Raw genomic sequence first — 23,047 nt, forward strand, 5'->3', positions numbered from 1 at the left:
CCCCTGGCAACCACCAATCAGTTCTCTTTGTCCATATGTTAACTACCACCTATGAGTGGAGTCATGCAGAGTTCGTCTTTCTCTGTCTGGCTTATTTCACTCAACACAATACCCTCAAGGTCTATCCATGTTGTTGTGAATGGGACGACTTTGTCCTTTTTTATGGCTGAGTAGTATTCCATTGTATATATATACCACATCTTCTTTATCCAATCATCAGTTGCTGGGCACTTAGGTTGGTTCCATAACTTGGCTATTGTGAATAATGCTGCGATGAACATAGGGGTGCATGGGACTTTTGGAATTGCTGATTTCAGGTTCTTAGGATAGATACCCAGTAGTGGGATGGCTGGGTCATAAGGTATTTCTATTCTTAACTTTTTGAGGAATCTCCATACTGTTTTCCATAGTGGCTGCACCAGTTTGCATTCCCACCAACAGTGTATGAGGGTTCCCTTTTCTCCACAACCTCTCCAACATTTGTCACTCTTGGTTTTGGATATTTTTGCCATTCCAGCAGGTGTAAGGTGATATCTTAGTGTAGTTTTGATTTGCATTTCCCTGATGATTAGTGATGATGAGCATCTTTTCATGTGTCTATTGGCCATCCGTATATCTTCTTTGGAGAAATGTCTGTTCATGTCCCTGCCCATTTTGTAATTGGGTTGTTTGATTTTTTTATTGTTGAGTTGTGTGAGTTCTTTATATATTATGGAGATTAACCCTTTGTTGGATAAATAACTTGTAAATATTTTTTCCCACTTAGTGGGCTGTTTTTTTGTTTCAATCCTGTTTTCCCTGCCTTGAAGAAGCTCTTTAGTCTGATGAAGTCCCATTTGTTTATTCTTTCTATTGTTTCCCTCATGTGAGGGGTTATGGTGTCCGAAAAGATTCTTTTGAAGCTGATGTCAAAGAGCGTACTGCTGATATTCTCTTCTAGAAGACTTATTGTTTCAGGCCTAATCTTTAGGTCTTTGATCCATTTTGAGTTTATTTTAGTGAATAGTGAAAAAGAATGGTTGATTTTCATTCTTTAACATGTGGCTGTCCAGTTTTCCCAGCACCATTTGTTGAAGACACTTTCTTTCCTCCGTTGTAGGCCCTCAGCTCCTTTGTCAAAGATTTTCTGTCCATAGATGTGTGGTTTTAATTCTGGACTTTCAATTCTGTTCCATTGATCTGTGCATTGTTTTTGTACCAGTAGCATGCTGTTTTGATTACTGTAGCTTTGTAGTATGTTTTGAAGTCAGGGATTGTGATGCCTCCAGCTTTGTTCTTCTTTCTCAGGATTGCTTTAGCAATTCGGGGTCTTTTGTTGCCCCATATGAATTTTAGGATTCTTTGTTCAATTTCTGTAAAGAATGACATTGGGATTCTGATTGGGATGGCATTGAATCTGTAGATTGCTTTAGGTAGAATGGACATTTTAACTATGTTTATTCTTCCAGTCCATGTGCATGGAATGTCTTTCCATCTCTTTATGTCGTCATCGATTTCTTTCAAGAAGGTCTTGTAGTTTTTGTTGTATAGATCTTTCACTTCCTTGGTTAAATTTATCCCAAGGTATTTTATTCTTTTTGTTGCGATTGTGAATGGGATTGAGTTCTTGAGATCTTTTTCTGTTAGTTCATTGTTAGCATATAGAAATGCTACTGATTTATGTATGTTGATTTTATACCCTGCAACTTTGCTGTAGTTGTTGATTGTTTCTAATAGTTTTCCTATGGATTCTTTGGGGTTTTCTATATATAAGATGATGTTGTCTGCAAACAGCGAGAGTTTTACTTGTTTGTTGCCTATTTGGATTCCTTTTATTTCTTTTTCCTGCCGAATTGCTCTGGCCAAAACCTCCAGTACTATGTTGAATAAGAATGGTGAAAGTGGGCACCCTTGTCTTGTTCCTGTTCTGAGAGGGATGAGTTTCAGTTTTTGTCCATTGAGTGTGATGTTGGCTGTGGGTTTGTCATATATGGCCTTTATTATGTTGAGGTACTTTCCTTCTATACCTATTTTATTGAGGGTTTTTATCATAAATGGATGTTGGATCTTGTTGAATGCTTTCTCTGCATCAATATTGAGATGATCATGTGGTTTTTGTTTCTCATTTTGTTAATGTAGTGAATCACGTTGATTGACTTGCGGATGTTGAACCATCCCTATGTCCCTGGTATAAATCCCACTTAATCATGGTGTATAATCTTTTTGATGTATTGCTGTATTCGATTTGCCAAAATTTTGTTGAGGATTTTTGCATCTATGTTCATCAGTGATATTGGCCTATAGTTTTCCTTCTTTGTGTTGTCCTTGTCAGGTTTGCGGATCAGGGTGATGTTGGCTCCAGTAGTCATTTTAATGTTCCAATTGTTCCAAATTTGAAAGTTCCTTTAAGTTGTCTTCATTAATATTTTGGCATGAGTCCATCAGTCTTTTGAGCACTTTCTTACTTTTTATTATAAGCGGTTGTGGGGTTACCTTCACTTTTCCTGCTTCAGCCCTGGAAAATTTGCCATTTATCCAAGGGCTCCACTCTTAATCATTAGGCTGTTTTGTCTTCTAACAATTTTTTTAAAGTAGTACTCTTTATTATGGAAGATTTTAGGGAAATTTTACTCAGAAAAAATTCATCCATGTTCCAGCCCAACCCAGGCCACTGTTAACAATTTGATGTGCATCTTTTCCTTACTTTTTTGTTTTTACATAGTTAGCTTTTAACAGCAAGTTTTATTTTGAGTCTATTTGTTATTTTTATTGTTTAATAGTATGATGAATCTCTCTCAACCTGTTTTCTAGCTTCAGCAATTATCAACATATAACCAGTTTTTTCATGTATAACATACCACCCATGCACCCCCTGCTAGATTTTTTTAGAAGCAATTTTCAGGCATATAGTTTCATCCATAAGTATTTTAATATGTATCTCTAAAAGATGAGGACTGTTTTTAAAAAAATACAGCCATACTACCATTATCACACCAGTCAACATCTCCCTTTCCCCAGTCTTCTCGTAATTTTTTTTTAATGATTTGTTCAAATCAGGGTCCAAATGAGGTTCACACGTTACATTTGGTTGATCTCTCTCTGAAGTCTTTTAATTTCTGCTATCCTCCTCTCTCTCTTTTTCTTTTATGGTTTATTTGTTAAAGAGACTGGCTTTTTGTTTTTTAGAATTTCCATTCTGGATTTTGCTGATTTGTATCCCTGTTTTATATTTAACATGTTCTTCTGTTCTGGACTATAATTTTCAAAAACTTGTAGTTAGATTTGAGGCTTAATCAAATTCAGTTAATTTATTTTTTGACAAGATTACTTTATAGGTGGTATTGTATATTTCACATTACATCACATTGGAAAACATATTATCTGCTTATCTTCCTTTTATGATACTAAGATTGAACAGTGGGAGCAGCCTAATCTGTCCATTAGAAAGCCTAGCTTTCAGCTCATAGTCATTGATGATCATCACCTAGATCTGTTATTTCATTAAGGTATCTCTCAATATTTAAATAATTTTTTAAGTTGTAAAAATGGTATATGCTCATTGAAAAAAACTTGGCAACATAGAAAAATAATCATCCAAAAATAATCACCCCAGAACCCAATTGATGTTTTGGTATATTTCCTTTCTGTCTTTATTTTGAATTCCTGCCTAGTGTTTCATCCTGTGTTTGAACATTGGGTTGTTTAAATTCTTCATTGTTATAAATAATGCTCTGATAAAATATCTTTGTCTTGCAATCTCATCTAAATTCAGATGATTACCTCAGAGTAGATTCCCAAATATAATTCATGGATCAGAAGATATGAATTATTTTGAAATTGTAGGTATATATTGCCAAATTTCTTAAATAAAAATTCCAGCTGTTAAAAAAAAAGATTGAGTTATAAATATTATACACAAGTAGTAGTAGGAATTAGACAAATGACTCTTTCTCTAAGACCTCTAAATTATTCCATACTTCATTGATTGACGAATTTTGTTCATAAAAATATAATGGGTCTAGACCCTTTATTTCTGTATCCTAAATGGGAATTGTGTGATTTAAGGATTTTTCTCAGTCTTGACTCTTCCCTTTATCCTCAAGGTGCGGGAGTCTGCTAAGAATATTTTTATATGAGCACTTTTGTTTTTGTATGGAAAGGTGTTGAGCAAGCCATACCAACACTTCAGATGCAGGGCCTAACCACAGCAGCACTGAAGGTTAAGGTCAAGAACTCAACATTCAAGTGCACCTCTTGAGAAAGCAAGCTTATCTCTAAACTTGAAAAGAAACTGCTACAACTTGAGTAGGGACGGGGCCTCTCTGATTTCTCTGCAGAAAGGAAGGCAATTTGGTATTTTGATACTGGCTTTGGAGTCTAACAGACGTGGAATCATATCCTAGACTGGTATTTACAGGATGGAGACTTCTGAGCCTTTATTTGCTCATCTGTAAAATGAGCCCAGTGATGCCTGCCTTTTTAGGGATATTTATACTTAGGAACTATCTACGTAATTATTAGGATTTTTGAGTTAGAAGCTGTCTCTTGTAGAATAAGGTTTTATCAAGTCCAGTGCCTGAGAGAACAAGAACTTATTTATTGAATGGAATGGGGTAGGTAGGGCCTTTCTGTTTCAAGAGTTATTTCAGATTGGACTCTAGAAACATTTTCATCTATATTATAGAAATATTCTGTTGTTCTTAAAGCCAGGAAAATACTACACCAAACTTGCAAATAAGAACCTACCTTGCTAAATTTATTCATTAAATATGCGTTTATATTGAGTGTTAATTTTATGCCAAGAATGTGGAATACTGATGTGATTAAGAGACAGTTTACTGGGGGAGATAAATAGGTAAAACAATCATTAGAATGTTGTGTAAGATAAGTACATAGGGACCTATTTGAGTGTAGAGATTGGAACCTTCTTGGGTCAGGGACAGCTTCCTGGGTACTGTCACTGATAGTGCTGGGCCTCAGTTATTCTTGGAGCAGTATGGAAGATGGGTTGGAGGGAATGAGACTAGAAATAGGGAGACAAGTAATGAAGCAGAGTCAATGGGAGTGGACAGATTTGAGAATCTTTTGGTGAGAGAATCAGTAAAACTTTGTGAATGAGGGTCAGGATGAGAGAAGGCAAGTTTGACTCAGCTTTCTGGCTAAGCCCACTGCAGGATGCTCCGCTTAGAGAGTCCCCCTGAGTAATTCATAAGATGACTGTGTTGTTTATTTATGCTCCTTTACTGATAGCCCCAATCAATATTTATTTAACACCTACTATAACCCAGATACTGTTATACAAGCTGAGGATACAGCAGTGAACAAAAGAGAAATCTGTGCTCTCATGAAGCTTACATTCTCATGGGGGAAACAGATAATAAATAAAATTTGAGAAAAATAAGGCAAGAACAGGGGATAGAGAATGATCAGGTCAGGGAAGGATGGGCCTCTTAAAGAAAAAGATAAAGAAGACTTCTTGAGGTGATATTTGAAGAGAGTCATTCCAGGTAAAGGGAATAAGGATAAAGGCCCCAATGCAAAAGTGTATGGCATGTTCCTTAGAGCAGCAGGAAGCCACAATGACTGAAGTGAGATGAGCAACAGGCAAAAAGACAGGAGAGATAAGCAGTGGTCAGATCATATGGGGGTTTTTCACTTTATTCTGAATATGATGAAAAGCCATAGAAAGGGTTGAGAGAGAGTGATGTAATCTGGCTCTTGGTACTGCATGGAAAATAGTCTGTAGAGGGCCAGGAGCAAAAGCAGAAGCAAACAGACTAAGCAGGATGCTGTTGCAGTATTCCAGCAAGGTCTAATGTTTACTTGGACTTCACAGTGCTGCCTGTGAGGTGAAGGAGAAAGGATGTCAAATTTGGGTTGTGTTTTAAAGTTCAAACCTACAGGATTTGTCAGAGAATGAGATAAAGAGAAAACTCAGAGGTGACACCAGGGTTTTCCACCAAGCAACTGGTTAATGATGACTCCATTTTTTTGAGATTGGGAAGATCCAGAATAGCCAAAACAGTCTTGAAAAAAAAACAAAGTTGAGGATTCACACTTGCTGATTTTACAACTTAACTAATAAGGCAGTGTGGTATGGGCATAAGGGTAGATATATGGATCAGTGGAGTAGAATTGAGAGTCTAGAATTAAAACTATACATTTATGGACAATCAGTTTTTGACAGGGTTATCAGGACAATTCAATGGGGGAAAACAGTCTTTCAGCAAATAGTACTGGGACAACTGAATATCCACATGCAAAAGACGTTGGACCCCTGCCACACACCATATACGAAAAATGGATCAAAGATCTAAATGTAAGTGCTAAAACTATAAAACTTTCTTAGGGGTAAATCTTTGTGACCTTAGATTTGGCAGTGGATTCTTAGATACGACACCAAAGACATTAGCAACAAAAGAAAAAAAAAATAGATAAATTGGACTTCATCAAACTTTAAAACTGTTGTGCATCAAAGAACACCATCAAGGGGACCGGCCCAGTGGCGCAGCGGTTAAGTTCGCACATTCTGCTTCGGTGGCCCGGGGTTCGCCAGTTCAGATCCTGGGTGCAGACTTGGCACCGTTCAGCAAGCCATGCTGTGGCAGACGTCCCACATATAAAGTGAGGAAGATGGGCACGGATGTTAGCTCAGGGCCAGTCTTCCTCAGCAAAAAGAGAAGGATTGGCAGCAGATGTTAGCTCAGAGCTAATCTTCCTCAAAAGAAAAATAAACCAGAAAAAAGAAGTTTAAAAAAAAAAAAAAAGAACACCATCAAGAAAGTGAAAAGAAAACCTACAGAATGGGAGAAAATATTTGCAAATCATATGTCTGATGAGAGTCTAGATTCCAGAACATATAAAGAACTCTTACCACTCAACAACAAAAAGACAAACCCAGTTAAAACAAAGAACCTGAATGGACATTTCTCCGAAGAAGATATACAGATGGCCAGCAAGCACGTGAAAAGATGATTGACATCATTAGTCATTAGAGGAATGCAAGTCAAAACCACAGTGAGATAATACTCACTAGTATGGCTATTAAGAAAAGAAAAGAAAATGAACAAATTTGGCAAGAATGTGGAGAAATTGGAACCCTTGTACATCATTGGTGGGAATGTAAAATGGTGCAGCCACTGTAGGGGAAAAAAGGAATGAAGTACTGATATATGCTGTAAGTTGGATAAACCTTGAAAACATATGTTAAGTGACAGAAACCAGTCACAGAAGCCCACATATTGTATTATTTCGTTTATATGACATGCTCGGAACAGGCGAATTCATAGGTAGAGAAAGCGGGTTGAATGACTGCTAATGGGAATGAGTTTCTTTTTCAGTAAATGAAAATGTTATAAAATTGATAGTGATTATAGTTGCACAACTCTAAATATATTAAAAACCATTGAAGTATATTCTAAATAAGTGAATTATGTAATATATAAATTATGTCTCAATCACGTTGTTATATTGAAACAAAAAATAATGATAGAGTAGAAGATGTGAAATAGTGTCTGGGAGAGTAGAAGACTAAACTGACTATGGAAACATACTAGGATTGCTAGGCAGTTCTAAGGGGCCGCTTGAGGTTTGTGATCATAAATATAATGTGTAGTGCTGCTTAGATAGGGACACATAATAGGTGGAGGGTTGGATTTAACCAAAATTGAGTTTCACTAGGGAATACAGTAGAAATGAAAAAAGTAAGTTGAGGGACCAGCCCTGTGGCCGAGTGGTTAAGTTTGCATGCTCTGCTTTGGCAGCCCAGGGATTCACTGGTTCGGATCCTGGGCGCAGACATGGCACTGCTCATCAAGCCATGCTGAGGCGGCATCCCACATGCCACAACTAGAAGGACCCACAACTAAAAATGCACAACTATGTACCAGGGGGCTTTGGGGACAAAAAAGAAAAATAAAATGTTTAAAAAAATAAATTGAGAGAATATTCAAGGAAATTGTTAATATGATAACCATGAGATCTAAGGTAAGAAGGAAAGTGAGGACATGACAGGGTAATGGATATAGAAAGGTGATAGGCTGAAATTAGACCTTCTAGTGGGGCTGAAGGATTATTGGACTTAGGGCATTAGAGGGAGTAAGTTGGAAAGATAGGTGGTGGTGATCAGAGAATGGGACATCTGAAATTGAGATCTTGGAAGTGGCACCATTATTATTGACAGGCTCAGCCAGGGTTCCTCATTGGAACCACAGAACACAGAAAATGAATTGAATGTTTCCTTCTCCCAAGGATGATACATAACTGGTACCATTCTAGATGCAGAGGGCAGAGTTAACGTTACATACAGTGGATGCCTTGGGGCATTAGGCTCTCTCCTCCCTTAGAACTCCACCTGAGAAAGGCTGAAATGGTATGATCCATGGGGTAGATAGCCAAGAGGTCAAGAAACTGAGAGGCCACAGTATTGGATGGATCATACCTTAGATTGAACCTACAAAACTGCCATTTCATTTGCTTCAGTCTAATATGTAGATACTGAAGTCATCAAGAATGATGGCAGGAGTAGTGATGAGACAGACAGTAAATGATATATTAAATTTTTCAGTGAGAATGACCAGGAAGTGGGGGTGGCTGGTAGAGGTCAGGTGATCAGGAGCATATGAGATGACTACCTCAGGGTGGGGTAGCACAATGGTTGCTTCAAACTAAGTTTTTCTGGTAGTCTGGAAGCAACAACAAGGAGAAAGGATATTTATGCACTCTCCAGCTCAGTAGTACCGTGGCGTAAGGCAGAACAAGCCAGTACTTGAGAAGGTACAAGGAGAAGTGATATCCTCAGGGGACAGCCATCTTTCAGGGTAAGAAGGTGAAAGAAACTTTCATAGAGGAGGTTAAGAACATTGGAGATTTTGTTGATCACTTACATGAATTCCGGAGGACAGAGTCATTTTGAGAGTAGGAGTGGGAAGTTGAGTCAGATTAGAAAAGTCTCCTCAGCTGACAGATTAGAGTCTTGTGGGGATGAGAATCTAGGTAATGAAGGACGCCAGGAGAGGCTTGGATTTCTCTGGTGTCCAAGATAAACAGATTTAAAGCATGACAGAATTATTCCTGGTTATATCTTAAAGGAATAGTGCTGTCCAGTGGATCTGTCTGCAGTGACAGAAATGTTCTGTTGTCTGTGGGGTCAAATGGTAGCCAGTAGTCATATGTGGCTACTGAGTACTTGAAGTGTGGCTCCTGGGACTGAGAAGCTGAATTTTAAATTCTGTTTAATTCTTTTTTTTTTTTTAAGAGATTTTAATTTTCCTTTATCTCCCAAAGTCCCTCAGTACATAGTTGTGTATTTTTAGTTGTGGGTCCTTCTAGCTGTGGCATGTGGGATGCCGCCTCAGCATGGCTTGACGAGTGGTGCCATGTCAGTGCCCAGGATTTGAACCTGTGAAACCCTGGGCCACTGAAGCAGAGCACACGAACTTAACCTCTCGGCCACGGGGCCGGCCCTTGTTTAATTCTAATTAAGATTTAAATTTAAAGAGCCACATGTCTCAGAGAACGGTAGATAAGGGGTTGTAATGGTAGCCTTTTTGTTGAGACTGGTCTCTTAGAGGAGGCTGGCAGCATTGAGGCAGGCAACATGCAGGTGGAACTTTGCTGGTGCTTCTTACATCCCACTAAGGAAGTGCTAGGCTGAAGGAGGGGTGGTCTTAGCAGGAACATACACAGCTCTGTGGACTCCCATTATTTTCTGCTGAGGTGGTTTTGAGGTTGAAAGAGACAAAGTGAGGAGACTAATAATCACTGTCATTCTGCCAAATCTGTCTTCTCCCTGTATATAATTTCCACTCTACTCAAGGAGCCATTATCTTCATTGTTTGCAGTTCTAGGCTGTATTTTTTTTTCTGGTGAGGAAGGTTGTCCCTGAGCCAACATCTGCTGCCAATCTTTCTCTATTTTATATGTGGGATGCCACCACAGCATGGCTTGATAAGTGATATATAGGTCCGCACCCGGGATCTGAACCTGCCAACTCCAGGCTGCTGAAGCAGAGCACATGAACCTTAGCCACCAGGCTGGCCCTTATTTTTATTTTTTTATTTTTTGTGAGGAACATTATCACTGACCTAATATCTTTTGCCAGTCTTCCTCTATTTTATGTTGGATGCCACCACAGCATAGCTTGATGAGCAGTGCTAGGTCCGTGCCCAGGATCTGAACCTGTGAACTCTGGTGAACTTAACCACCACACCATGGGGCTGGCCCCCTGCTTTTATTTTTGATTACTTGTCTTCTTTGGATTTTGTAAAACAAATGTGCCAGTGTTTACATAATATCAGTAATTGTTCTATAATGCTTTGGGTATTTACTTGTTCGTTGTGTTTGTACAGATTAGTATGGATACCACTTAAGACTGAGACCTAACCCATAGACAGGCTGGTAGGTGCTGGTTCTAAGGATGGGCTTGAATCTTTGGATAAGACTAAGAAATAAGTCTAGAAGAATAATAATGAGAATTATATAAAAATAACAACTAATGTTTGTTGAGTGCTTTCTGTGGGCTGGATGTTCTTACAATTTATTGGATTGTCTGATTCATGATCCTTACCAAAACCCGTGAGGATGGATGCTGTTTTCATCTCATTTTGTAGGTAAGTCAGCTGATACTCAGGTTAAGTAACTTGTCTAAGGCGACACAGCTAGTAGAGTCCCAACTTGGACACTTGTTTTGTCCAACTCAAAAGTTGGTGTACTTTATTATGGTAGACATTGCTGCTTCCTTGTATCTTAACAGCGCCAAGCCAAGTCCCAAGTGCAGCTCCTTAGGACATTTTCCATCTAGTGGTATATAAAGGCCTGAGATGATGGTCGTGGTTTTTAGGTGGTGCTCTCAGTGATAATCCCTCCTTTCTGTTTTGCTTACATTGCTCTGGTAGTTCTTTTCCTGGTAATTGCCCTCAGATTCCATTGTTCCCTTTTGAAGTCTTTGGGCTGTTGTCACCAGCAGCTAGGGTTTTGGATTTAAGTTTTATACTGAATTCACTGCCTACAGCTAGTTGAAATGGCTGTCTCAGCCCTCATAAACCAGAGTAGGAGTCTCCTTTGGAGCAGCTTAAACCTTTGTGCTCCTTTGTAGGGGCAGTAGGTTTCAAAGGAAAAACATAGCTGCAAGCCCCAGTCCAGTCCACTCTGATCAGAACATTTAATAATAGAATTAGCATATAGTTCTCAGCCATCTGCCAAGTCTCTTCCCTCAGATTCTTTTCTACCTGCCCACTCACTTACCACTTACCACTTTTTCTCTCTCCATCCTTTACCCTGTTATTACCCAGGAGAGGCAGCCTGCTCTTGTAAAACAACAAATGCCTCTTTAAAGTCAGACTTGTATTGCATTCCTGGTGCCATGTTTCTTTGTTGTTCTTGTTGTTATTTTAGCTTTGGGATGTTGATCAGGTTTAATATTTCATCATCTATAAAATACAGATAATGATGTATGCCTTGCAGGGTGGTTGTAAGGATTAGAGATTATGTTTATAAAGTCCCTGGCACAGAGTACATCCTCATAAAACAAGAGCTCTTTTTTTCTCTTGAATCTGTTGCTATGATTTAATTGCAAATATTTGTTAGCATCTAATCTGTGCTAGACTTTGCTGAGGATGCTGAAGAGATCAAAAGAAAACAAAACCCTGAACCTCTGAATTTAGGAAGTTGCATGGTGTAGAAAGGAAACTGACATATAAACAAACAACATTGTGCTAAGTGTAGTAGTGGTATATATAAAGAGGTAGAAACAATTAGATCTTTTTCCAGCCCTGTCTGTGGAGTGGTTTCCAAGTGTTTATTTTGGAAAAATACTTGGTAGTCAAGATGGGAGACAAATAGAGAGAGAGAGAGAAAGAGAAAACAACCCTTTAAAGTTGCTGCAATCTGTGAGGTGCCAGCCTTTTAAGAATTGATTCCGGCAAGACACTTGATAAAATCTCTCGTAAAGTCCTTGTACATAAGATGGAGAAATGTAGGCTGGCTGATAGAATAGGAGGTGGATTTGATGATGGTTATACAACTGTGTCTAGGATGTTTTTCTTCTGCAGTACTTTATTTTCACTTATAAAATCTCTGGGTTAGAAGGAACCTTAGAAATAGATTGTCTAGTCTAATTTGGATCTAAGACCTTTCTTTAATCCAATCTCTTGTTTTTCCCTTTTAATTTTTAATTCAACAGTACAGAAAAGTATGTAGTGAAAAATATACCTCCCTCCTATTACAGTCCCCAGGTGTCCCTATCAACTTCCTCAGAGACAAACAGTACTAATAATTGCTTCGTGTATGATCTTGTTTTATTATGCTTATCTCTTTACACCTTATGTTATAGTTATTTGAGTGTATGTGCTGTCTCCTTTAGTAAATTGTAAGTTCCTTAAGAGCAAGGACCCTATCTCATTCATATATCTCCCCAAATTACGTGCACATTGAAGATTCTCAATAAGTATTTGCTTGATTAAGTATTTCAAGGAAACTTGGACCAGGAAGAAGAAGATAGGTTTCTCTGGTAACATGCCACAGTTTTCTGTCCTTGGCCATATCCTTTACACTCATTTTTCCCCGGTGACTTGGATGAAGATGTAGAAAGCATGCTTGTCATTTATGCAGATGACACAAAGCTAGAAAAGAGAGCTAGTAACATCAATTACAGAATCGAGACTGCAGATGATCTCAACAGACTGGAATGTTCAGTTGAAAAGAACAGGGACAAATACAAAGTCCTGTGTTTAAGGGGGTGGAAATATCCAACAACTTAGTTATCCAAGTATAGATTTAGGAGACCTGTCTTAATAACGTTTTATTTGAAGGATTTGGGAGGGTAGGGGATGGATCTTAATTGCCTTTAAGCTCATTTTAAGCCAATAGTCTACCAAGACTGTCAATACAGCAAACACAGCCTTGTCTAAATTAGTAGAATGTGTCTTTAGATGAGGTAGTTTGTAGTTCTTGTATTCCTTTACTGGTCAGACTGCTTGCTGAGTACTACGTCTAGTTTGTGGCGCCACATATAAAAAGAGACACTGACAAATTGGGGTGTATTCGTAGAGGAGGTTAACTAGGAAGGTACAACATGGGTATAGGAGTCAGAGAGATACAGATTCTATCCTGGGTTCTGCTACTTACCAGTGTGATAGCTTGGCAGAGTCAATTCCTCTGAGTTTGTTTCCATACCTTTAAAATAGAACAGAATAATAACACCAATCAGAGGATCCTTATAAGGATTAGAGCTAACCTAGGCACTCAAAAGTTTCTGCAATGCAAGTCTTTTTTTTTTTTTAACAGATTTTATTTTTCCTTTTTCTCCCCAAAGCCCCCTAGTACACAGTTGTATATTTTTAGTTGTGTGTCCTTCTAGTTGTGGCATGTGGAATGCTGCCTCAGCATGGCCTGATGAGCAGTTCCATCTCCGCACCCAGGATCCAAACTGGCGAAACGCTGGGCCACCGAAGCTGAGCTCGTGAACTTAACCACTCGGCCATGGGGCCGGCCCCTGCAATCCAAGTCTTATTAGAGATTGGCTTAATGACTAGATATAGTCCCTGCTTTGAAGGATGTTACATTTTAGTGGAGCAGACAACAGAGTAAATCCAAGATTGTAATGCAGCTTGTTAAGTGTTCAAAGAGCTGATTTGTGGTAAAAGGGGGTAAACTTATTCATACAGCCCCCAATGCACATTGGGCCAGATTATTGTGTAGCAGTATAATGGGTTTCCCTAGGAGGAAGGGAATGCCTCTCAGTGAATGGATATAGTCGACACTGTATGATTGCTCGTCAGGGATGCTTATAGGAAGTATTTTTATGAGTAGGTGGTCGGACTGGAGGGATAGGCAAATGATGGCCAGCTGGGGGCCAAATCCAGCCAGACATCTGTTTTTGTAAATAAAGTTTTATTGGAACACACCACACCATTATGTATATGTTATCTGTGTCTGTCTTCCTACTACATTGCAGAGTTGCAGAGTTGTGACAGAGACCATATGGCCTGCCAAGCCTAAAATATTTATGATCTGCCCTTTTACAGAAAAAGTTTCCTCCTGGGCTAGATAAATACTTCACAACCTAAATTATTTTGTGAACCAATAACCTTCCTAAATTCTCTGTCATGGGATTTCAAGTGTCAAGAGGGAAGAAGGCAAGATTTGAAATGAGATGGTCACTGTTTTTCTTGTTACTGCATGGATTAAAGACTGGAAAGCAGTTGATTAAATAACCTCCAAGATCCTTTAAGAGACTACGATTTCATCAACAGATGCCTTATGGTGTGAGACAAAGTATTTGTATGCCACCTGGGCTAAAGCTGTCTATACCCACTAGAATAGGGAGGTAGTCCTAGTGTAGTGGAAAAGTCTGGTTGTGTTAACGGTTCTGAACTCCACTTTCCTCACTGTAAATGGAGCACTTTCTGGAATTTTGTAAAGATTGGAGCTAATGTGAGCACTCAGATGTGGCCATCATTACTGCATTTCATAGAGCATCTCATTGGAGTGTGTGTCACACCAGACAGAATTTCGGTTGGGAAAGTATAAATCCATCCCTCAAGTGCTGTAAGTTGAGGTAGTACACAAAAACCTTTCTTGGTGTGGGCTAGACGTTTAGGTCTCATGGCAAATAAGGAATCTATATATCTCATTAGCAAGTATGGAGTATCTTGTGGCTAGCAGTTTCAGTCTATACGTTACAGTGTTATTCTCTATCCTAGAAAGACAGAGGTTTCCCAGACTATGCACTTTTCCCAGTGGACTAGGATTTTAAACTTTGCTTCTTCCTAAAAATTTTGTCTTTTATGTATTCAGTTCTACTGCTAACTAACAGTTTTTCTTCCTTTTTTTGTCAAAAGTGCTGACACGGAGACAAAAAGAGGCCAAGAGCAAGAGTAAGAGCAAGAGTGGGACAGCCGCCCAGACTTTCCTAGACATTGACAAGTAAGTAGGTACAGTGTTCACAGAGCTCTCCTTTCACATGAAATACCATTGCTTGGACTGAATAAAGAGAGCAAGTCCTCTTTTACCCAGGGTTTCTTTGGCCTGCCAATCACTTCGCAGCTTGGATGCCTTTTTCTTATTCCCAGTTCATGCAGTGTAGGTGGCCTCTGTATCCCTTTTCATTACTCTAAAAAAAAAAATCCTGCCATCCACTCCATTCTCACATTGCTCTTAGCTTTCTGTTTTTCTTGACTTTGCATATTGGTGTTTGGTGCTTTTAGGGAACAGAGAGCTATTTTGTGATGCAATGGTACAGAAGTTGAGTTGCACAAGGTTGAGCAATATAGAAGACTTCTTGCGTTGCGAGTTGCAGCTTGACTAGGAGAGTGCATTCTAAGGGGCGGGTGAGGTGTAAGTGCTGCCTCTCAAAAGTAAAGACATTACCAACAATACATGAGAACAATTAGTCATTAGGCAGAAACATTTATCTTTGAAACACAGATCTCAGACTCTAAATTTCAGGGCTGCTTTTCCTAATCGAGTTGAGCAGAGCTGATCACTTGCTCCCTTTGGAATCCTACTGTCATGCAGACATTCCTCTAGGACTGTATTCATCATAGTGTATTGCAGTAATTGTTTTTCTTTTTTGACATTTCTGTCTCCCTGGGTAGGCTGTGGGTTATTTGAAGGCAGATACTTGCCTTCATTTGTGTTTGTATTTTCAGGATCTAATAAAATGTATCTGAGACAGCAATAGCTGTTTCTTGAGCACCTAATGTTAGGTACCAGCCACTGTGCTAGGTGCTTTATTTACTTTGTAACTCTCACAATAGCTGGTAAGGTAGTTATCCTTTCTTTTTTAAAAAATAGATAAAGAAACTGAAGAGAATTATAAGTAAATGGTTAAGATCACGTGGCCAAGATGAACTGGCAAAGTCAGCCTGACTCAAAAACTTACACTTCTTCCACACTGCTGCTCCCTCTCATGTACTAGGGGATTATTAAATGCTTTTTGCATTAATTAGTAAACCTTGAAAGGTACACTGGTCTAACTTTTCTCATAAAGCAGACTTGTACTTGCCTTCTCCCAGATGATTAAGTACTTGAGAGACTATTTCTCCTATTTTAAAGACCTCCAGACGAATTTTTCCTTAGAGCTAATGCAAATCTCTCTTGCTATAGTCACTGGATAGTAATGGCCAGAGAGAGAAGTCTAAGATATTAGCAAGCTTTGGAAAGTTTTCTTTAGCTTCTTAAAACTAAAATGATCTTATGAGTCAGGCAGACCTGGGTTCTAACAATTATTAGCTTTAGGACCTTGGGGAGAATAGTACCTTCCTAATAGGGCCAAAGAATTAATTGAGAAATTGTATTTCTCACAGTTGGTGCAAGGGCCTTGCACTAGTTCTCACCACAGAGAAAATACTTAATAAATGTTTATTTTCTTCCTTTGTCCCCAGTGATTCTGTTTTCACTGATGTCCAGTAAACCTTACATCAAGAACATGATTTTCTCTCTTGCCACAAACTCTACTGTTATAAAAAGATAATAATAATTGTGTATATGAAGTTATGCAAAAGCCTCTGGCAGAGCTGCATGGCTTTGGTAACTTCCTAGTTGATGTTGCATGTTGTAGAATTAAGGAAGTCAGTACATAGACAGACTTGATTTACTAATCACACAAGTTCACCCACCCTGGTAAAAATGTCATCTTGATCTAATGCTCTTGGTGCTCCCTTTTCTGTCTAAATTTTAACTTCCTTTTGAAAAAATTATTACACTTAATTTCAGAAGAGTTTGACAGAATATTTTATGTCTGAAGAGCAATCAGCATTGTTTGAGATAGTTAGAAGGGCTGATTTCATTACCATCCCACTGCTGCAACAGCAGGGTACAGAGAAACAGCCGGGGAAAACCGTTAATCACTCAATCCTTTTGATTGGCATTGGGTTCGTTTTATTGGAGATCCTGCTGAGCGAATCTGCTTTGGTTGACATGTCTCCTTCGAAGAATAACTTTGAGACGTAAAAACACAATTTGAGACTTATCCAGGAGCCCAGAGGCAAAAGCCAATCTGAAAACTGCCTTTTCTCCCTTTCTTCTGATTGGCTAGGAATGAGAAGTGTTACCTCTGTAAATCCCTGATCCCACTGAGAGAGTACCAGTGTCACGTAGAGTCCTGTCTCCAGCTTGCAAGGGGTGACCAAGGAGATGGGCCTGAAGAGAGTGGGAGAGTATGCTCAACTGTGGAGGGGAAGCAGCAGCAGCAGCGGAGGAACCCAAAGGTATGTGTGGAGTGCTTTAGGAAAGGCTACCTAACCCTCCACAGTTCTATTCTGGGGTTCCCCTCTCCCCCCTACTCCTTGTCTTCTGTTTATCTTGAAATAAGATTTATGCTTTTTAAAATTATTTTCTCATTTAATTAAAAAGTAGTATATGCTCATTGTAGTGTACGGACATTCAAACAAAAGTATGACGAATCAACAAATTATCACCCATAATTTCGCTACTCAAAGATAACTTTTAGGGGCCGGCCCAGTGGTGCAGTAGTTCAGTACACACACTGTCCTTCAGCTGCCTGGGGTTCACAGGTTTGGATCCCAGGCACAGACCTACACACAGCTCATCAAGCCATACTGTGGTGGCATCCCACATACAAAATAAAGGAAGATTGGCACAGATGTTAGCTCAGAGACAATCTTCCTCAAGCAAAAAGAAGACTGATAATGGATGTTAGCTCAGGGCCATTCTTCCTCACCAAAAAGAAGAGAGAACTTGTAATTTTGGCTTATTTTTCTCTGGTCTTTTTTTCTATACATTTTTAATGTAGTTGACACCATATGTGTGACACCACATATATCTTCATATATATGTGTATTGTGTATAGATGTATTTGTGTATATACACTTAACACTAGCATCAATACCTTCCTGGGTTTATTTTTAAACTTTTTTTTTTTAAAGATTGGCACCTGAACTAACAACTGTTGCAAATCTTTTTTTTTGTTTTCTGCTTTTTCTCCCCAAATCCCCCCAGTATATAGTTGTATACTTTTTTAGTTGTGGATCCTGCTAGTTGGGGCATGTGGGACGCCGCCTCAACATGGCCTAATGAGCCATGCCATGTCCGCGCCCAGGATCTGAACCAGTGAAACCCTGGGCTGCCAAATTGGAGCACGTGAACCCAACCAATCAGCCACCGGGCCGGCCCCTAAACTTTTTTTTTTTTTAAGATTTTAATTTTTTTCCTTTTTCTCCCCAAAGCTCCCTGGTGCATAGTTGTATATTCTTAGTTGTGGGTCTTTCCAGTTGTGGCATGTGGGATGCTGCCCCAGCATGGCTTGGTGAGCGGTGCCATGTCTGCACCCAGGATCCGAACCAGTGAAATCTTGGGCTGCCTCAGCGGAGCGCACGAACTTAACCACTCGGCCACAGGGCTGGTCCCTAAACTATTTTTTTTTAATTATTCTTAATATTTGTATCACACAGATAGTCACTTAGCCATTCTCATATTATTGGACATTCAGGTTCTTTCCAATTTTTTTGTATTATAAGACTGTATTTAAAATATTAATCAGTCTTTGCACCACTGATTGTTTTCTTACAATAGATTTCTTGAAGTGGAACTCTTAGGGCAGTGGACATAAACATTTTAAAATCTCTTGAAACATACTGCCAGATTGCTTTCCAGAGAGGGTATCCAATCATACCTCAACTGCCAGGAACATATTCGAGATCAACTCTGTTGAATGCTTCATGTGCCTGGCCTTAGGAAGCCGTGGAATCTGGCCCTGACTGGGAGGATGAATGTGTTTTCTGGGCTTTTGGCTTAGAGATCAAAGATACAACAGCAGCTCCATATTCTAGGCTTACTCACACAGCAATCACTGCACACTAAGATGGAGAAGCCATTATCTGTCATGACAGAAGAAAGGGACCCCTGTGTGAGTGGGGTGATTCTGAGGTGGTGATTTTGAGTTGGGGCTTATAGGTAAGTACTTATACCATAGAGCCAGTTTATTCTTCTTGCATCACTGCCTCTAGAAGCTACCTTGAAACTGTTATTTTCTGTTTTAAATCGCTCCAAATCTATCAGAGGTCAAAGGCTACTCTTCTCTAATAGGATCTTGGTGGAATAATTTGCCTTGACTCTGGTATCCATTCTTGAGTAATACTCTTGGCATAAAGATGTGTTCCATTCATCACAGTTTGGTTATTTACTTGTGTACCCTCATTTATTAGAAAGCAAAAGACTTTTTTTAAAGCTGTGCCCCTACACCTCTTTTCTCCTGGAAACAGGTTGATCTGGGCTAAAGAGGTTGTATTTCAGACACTCTGTCATGAGGTAACCCTTTCATGTATTTTCTTCTGTTACAGGAAAAAGGTTGCAGAGAAGGCCGACTCCTTAGTCTCTTGGAACAAACCGAGCACAAGACTGCAGGTGAGGACCCCAGGACCAGCTTCTCCCTAAGGCCTTCCAGGAAAAATAGCCACTGCCGACTCCTTAATTATTGGTTGGAGTTATGTGGGTGCATATTTGACCTTGTCAGTCAGCCTTTGAGATTCATTCTAGGTCATTTCTCCCTAAGGAAGATGGGGAGATACCCTGTCTTGTTCATCGTATGTTTCATTTCTGGCTTTGTAAAGCCTAAACTTTCAGGACTGCCTGTTGAACTGGGAAAAAAAAGCATTTTTAAATCATAAGGGAATGACACAAGCCCCAAGTACCTTCTGAAGGAGCAAGCATGGAAAACTAGACATGCAGACGTTACTATCTCCTCCTAATGTTTTTTGTATGGTTCATATGTTACCTTTAGCTTAGTGTCCCGACCTGTGCTCCTCAGGGATTATGGGAAATGACTCTGTCTCTTTGTGCCTAGTATTTAGGGAGTAGTAGAGTGGTTGGTTAAGAGCATTGCATAGAGTTAGTAATACTAACTTCATAGATTGCACGGATTATAGCTAGTAAAGCTCCCGACATGTTCCCAACATAAATAGGCTCTTGATAAATGTTAGCTGCTATTATTACTGTTGTTGTTATTAGTGGCTGTTGTTAACATTCCCTGGATGCAGATGGAAGAGGATCTTTGGCTTAAGCCTGGTGAGATTTGCTTGCCATCCAGTTCTAATAGTGCATTCCCACCAAGTAAATCTGTTTTGCCTTCTGATCACTATAAAAAGGCTGCTTCTCCGAGTCCCACAGCCTGCTGCCTCTAGATCAGCAGGTTGTGAATCTGCAGGTAGCACATTTCCCTTGGCAAACCCTTATTCCTCAAGTCCAGATTTGAAGTAGATTTACTCAGCGGTGGTTCATTCAAAAGTGTTCATCCTAGTACTTCTGCACCTGAGCCTGTTGGATGCTAATGCTCACATTCCATTGGTCTGGGGGTTGGGAATCTGAGCTACCTGGATAAGCCTGATGAAAAGCAGTGCCTAGAACACAGGAAGCACATGATCAGTGAGAAGTAGTATGACTACAACACTACTAACAGCATTTGTTGCCTTTTCTCTCCTGTCACAGATGCAGAGATAAAGACTAAGTCTTCGGAAATAGGAGCCTTCAGGTGAATTGGGGTGTGCATTGAAATGTGGCTGTTAGCAGTTCTAGAAAAGTACAGACCTGGTCCTGGGTTCTGTGTATAGTATGATATTCAAACTGTCAAAGTAGAAATCACTCTGGAACTGTGACCTCTCTGTATAGCTCTGTGACCCTCATATATCTGGTCTAAGAATTGATTGGCTAGCTCAGTACACTCATGGTGTTAACACAAGCAGAACAAAGTTGTGTCTTACTCCCCCCTACCTCTTTATCCCACCTCAACCTTGGTTTTATGACTTAGATTTCAAGCAACTTGAGAATTTGGGTCTGAATCCTTATTATCTCACTGCCTAACTGTTTGGCTTTGGGTATATGATTTACCCAGTGTCCTCATCTGTGAAGAGGGAATGATAGTACTTCTCTGGTTGGATTTTTATAAAGATTATATAAACTAATAATATGTGTAAAAGCCCCTGGTACAATGTGTGACACATACTTAATGCCTATTAGTAGGTGTATATTGAATTCTGAATTTTTCCCCCTTCTCTCTAGGTTGCCCTCACCAGGGATGGAAGAGGCAGGCTGCAGCAGAGAGATGCAGAGTTCCCTTGCACATCTTGACTTAAATGAGTCTCCCATCAAGTCTTTTGTTTCCATTTCAGAAGCCACAGATTGTTTAGTAGACTTCAAAAAGCAACTTACTGTCCGACCAGTTAGCCGGACACGGACCAAAGCAGGCAGAGGAAGGAGGAGAAAATCTTGAATTTCTAGAGTCCACAGGTTGACCGATCCATTAGCAGTAGGGATAGGCCATGTTCATTAAGCCTTAATGGCCTCCAGTTCACTGTTGAGTAAGTTTTGGCCCTGCGATTTTCACCACCAGCACCTACTCAGCATTCTGGTTTTTATGTTTTCTATGAGCTATACAGACAACTGTGTATAGTATTCTGTTTTATACCAGTCTGTTTGAATTCGCTTATAGTTAAAAGAAAATTTAAATATATTTATCTATGTTTGTATGAAATTTTATTTCAACAAGATGGAGATTTTCCTTTTTTTCACTCTGTGTTACGGGGTTAGGGGTGGAGATATTTTAATTGTGGAGCTAGTTCTCAGAGTCATAAATTACATGTTTCCAAATGAATTCCATTACTGGTCTTTGACATACTGCCTATATTTACTGAATGTGTAGTGTACACTTCCAAACACAGTGTGGTTGCTCCCTTGACCTTTTCTGACACCATTCTGGAATCCTACTTCTTATTCTGCTATCCCTACCATTCAATGACCTGTCACTTCATCTTGCTGCTTCGCCCAGTTAAGTATTCTCAGCCAGGGGCTGTCCCCATGGCCGAGTGGTTAAGTTCACACACTCCACTTCAGCAGCCCAGGGTTTCACCAGTTCGAATCCTGGGCATGGACAGGGCACTGCTCATCAGTCATGCTGAGGCAGCGTCCCATATGCCACAACTAGAAGGACTCACAACTAAAAATACACAACTATGTACACAACTATGCAACTTTGGGGAGAAAAAGGAAAAATAAAATCTTAAAAAAAAAAAAAGAATTCTCAGCCACAGCATAGGACCTTTGAGGGGTATGTCCTGCCCTTCTTCTCAGTAGTGTGTACATAAACACTTTGTTACTAGTTCCTTTGCAATTACTTTTTCTTCCTAGATTAACCAGTGGGGGTGCCAGGCGTATTCATCTGTTAAAACCGAAATTGGTTCTCTTACTGTCAAAGGTCATAGCAGCAACAGGAAATAGTTTATGTTTCAGTACCTTAGTAAGTAGAAGAGTGCACATTCTTGACCACATTGCCCAGGAGATTTCAATGCAGAACAGAGCTGTGACTGTCCTCAGTGCATGGGCAGACTCCAAAGATGAGAGGAGGTCAGATGGCAGAAGCAACTAACTGACAGAGATAACCAAACAAGAATGTTAAGAAAGCTAGCTTTGGGGCTGGCCTGGTGGCATAATGGTTAAGTTAGTGTGCTCCGCTTTGGAGGCCCAGGGTTCGCCAGTTTGGATCCTGGGCATGGACCTACACTACTCATGAAGCCATGCTGTGGTAGCATCCCACATACAAAACAGAAGAAGATTGCCACAGATGTTAGCTCAGCAACAATCTTCCTCAAGCAAAAAGAGAAAGATTGGCAACAGATGTTAGCTCAGAGCCAATCATCTTCACCAAAACACGAAAACAAAACAAAAAAGCTAGCTTTGGCCCAAGCTGATTTGAAGATGGAATGAAAGACTGTGAAAGGTAGCTGCTGACCAGGAAAGGGTCCTGGGACAGGATAATGAGGATAACGTTATCACACTCTCCTAACTTCTGATTTATCAAGTCCAAAGTTACCTTTTCCTTTGTTTTAAAATGAAAATGACGTGTGTGTTAGATTGGGGAGGTCAGAGATAGCTAGGATGGAAGGCACAGCACAGGCCTTTAAGGCACTGTTTACTGTGTAGGTGCCTTTGCCCACAAGCGCTTTGAGTTAGAAGAAGGCAGGATGGCAGGCTCACTGTCTTTTCCTTCCATGTCTTGGTGTTGGATGGCACTGACAGTGCAGCCAACATCACATAAATAATAGCTATTATTTTTTGA

At 39.7% G+C, this 23,047-nt stretch overlaps 1 protein-coding gene across 2 annotated transcripts in view; it reads left to right on the plus strand.

The window, feature by feature from the left end:
- UIMC1 (ubiquitin interaction motif containing 1) overlaps positions 1–21,466 on the plus strand; it is a 111,361-nt gene extending 89,895 nt beyond the window's left edge. For both annotated transcript variants that reach the window (XM_044777621.2, XM_044777619.2), the window contains exons 12-16: positions 14,820–14,904; positions 17,018–17,189; positions 19,281–19,344; positions 20,425–20,467; positions 20,995–21,466. In XM_044777621.2, coding sequence (XP_044633556.2) covers positions 14,820–14,904; positions 17,018–17,189; positions 19,281–19,344; positions 20,425–20,467; positions 20,995–21,205 — 575 coding nt within the window. In that variant the 3' untranslated portion in view covers positions 21,206–21,466. The remainder of the gene's footprint in view (positions 1–14,819; positions 14,905–17,017; positions 17,190–19,280; positions 19,345–20,424; positions 20,468–20,994) is intronic.
- Positions 21,467–23,047: the final 1,581 nt, after the last annotated feature.

This window comes from Equus asinus, chromosome 9 (assembly GCF_041296235.1).
Source record: "Equus asinus isolate D_3611 breed Donkey chromosome 9, EquAss-T2T_v2, whole genome shotgun sequence".
Taxonomy (NCBI): domain Eukaryota; kingdom Metazoa; phylum Chordata; class Mammalia; order Perissodactyla; family Equidae; genus Equus; species Equus asinus.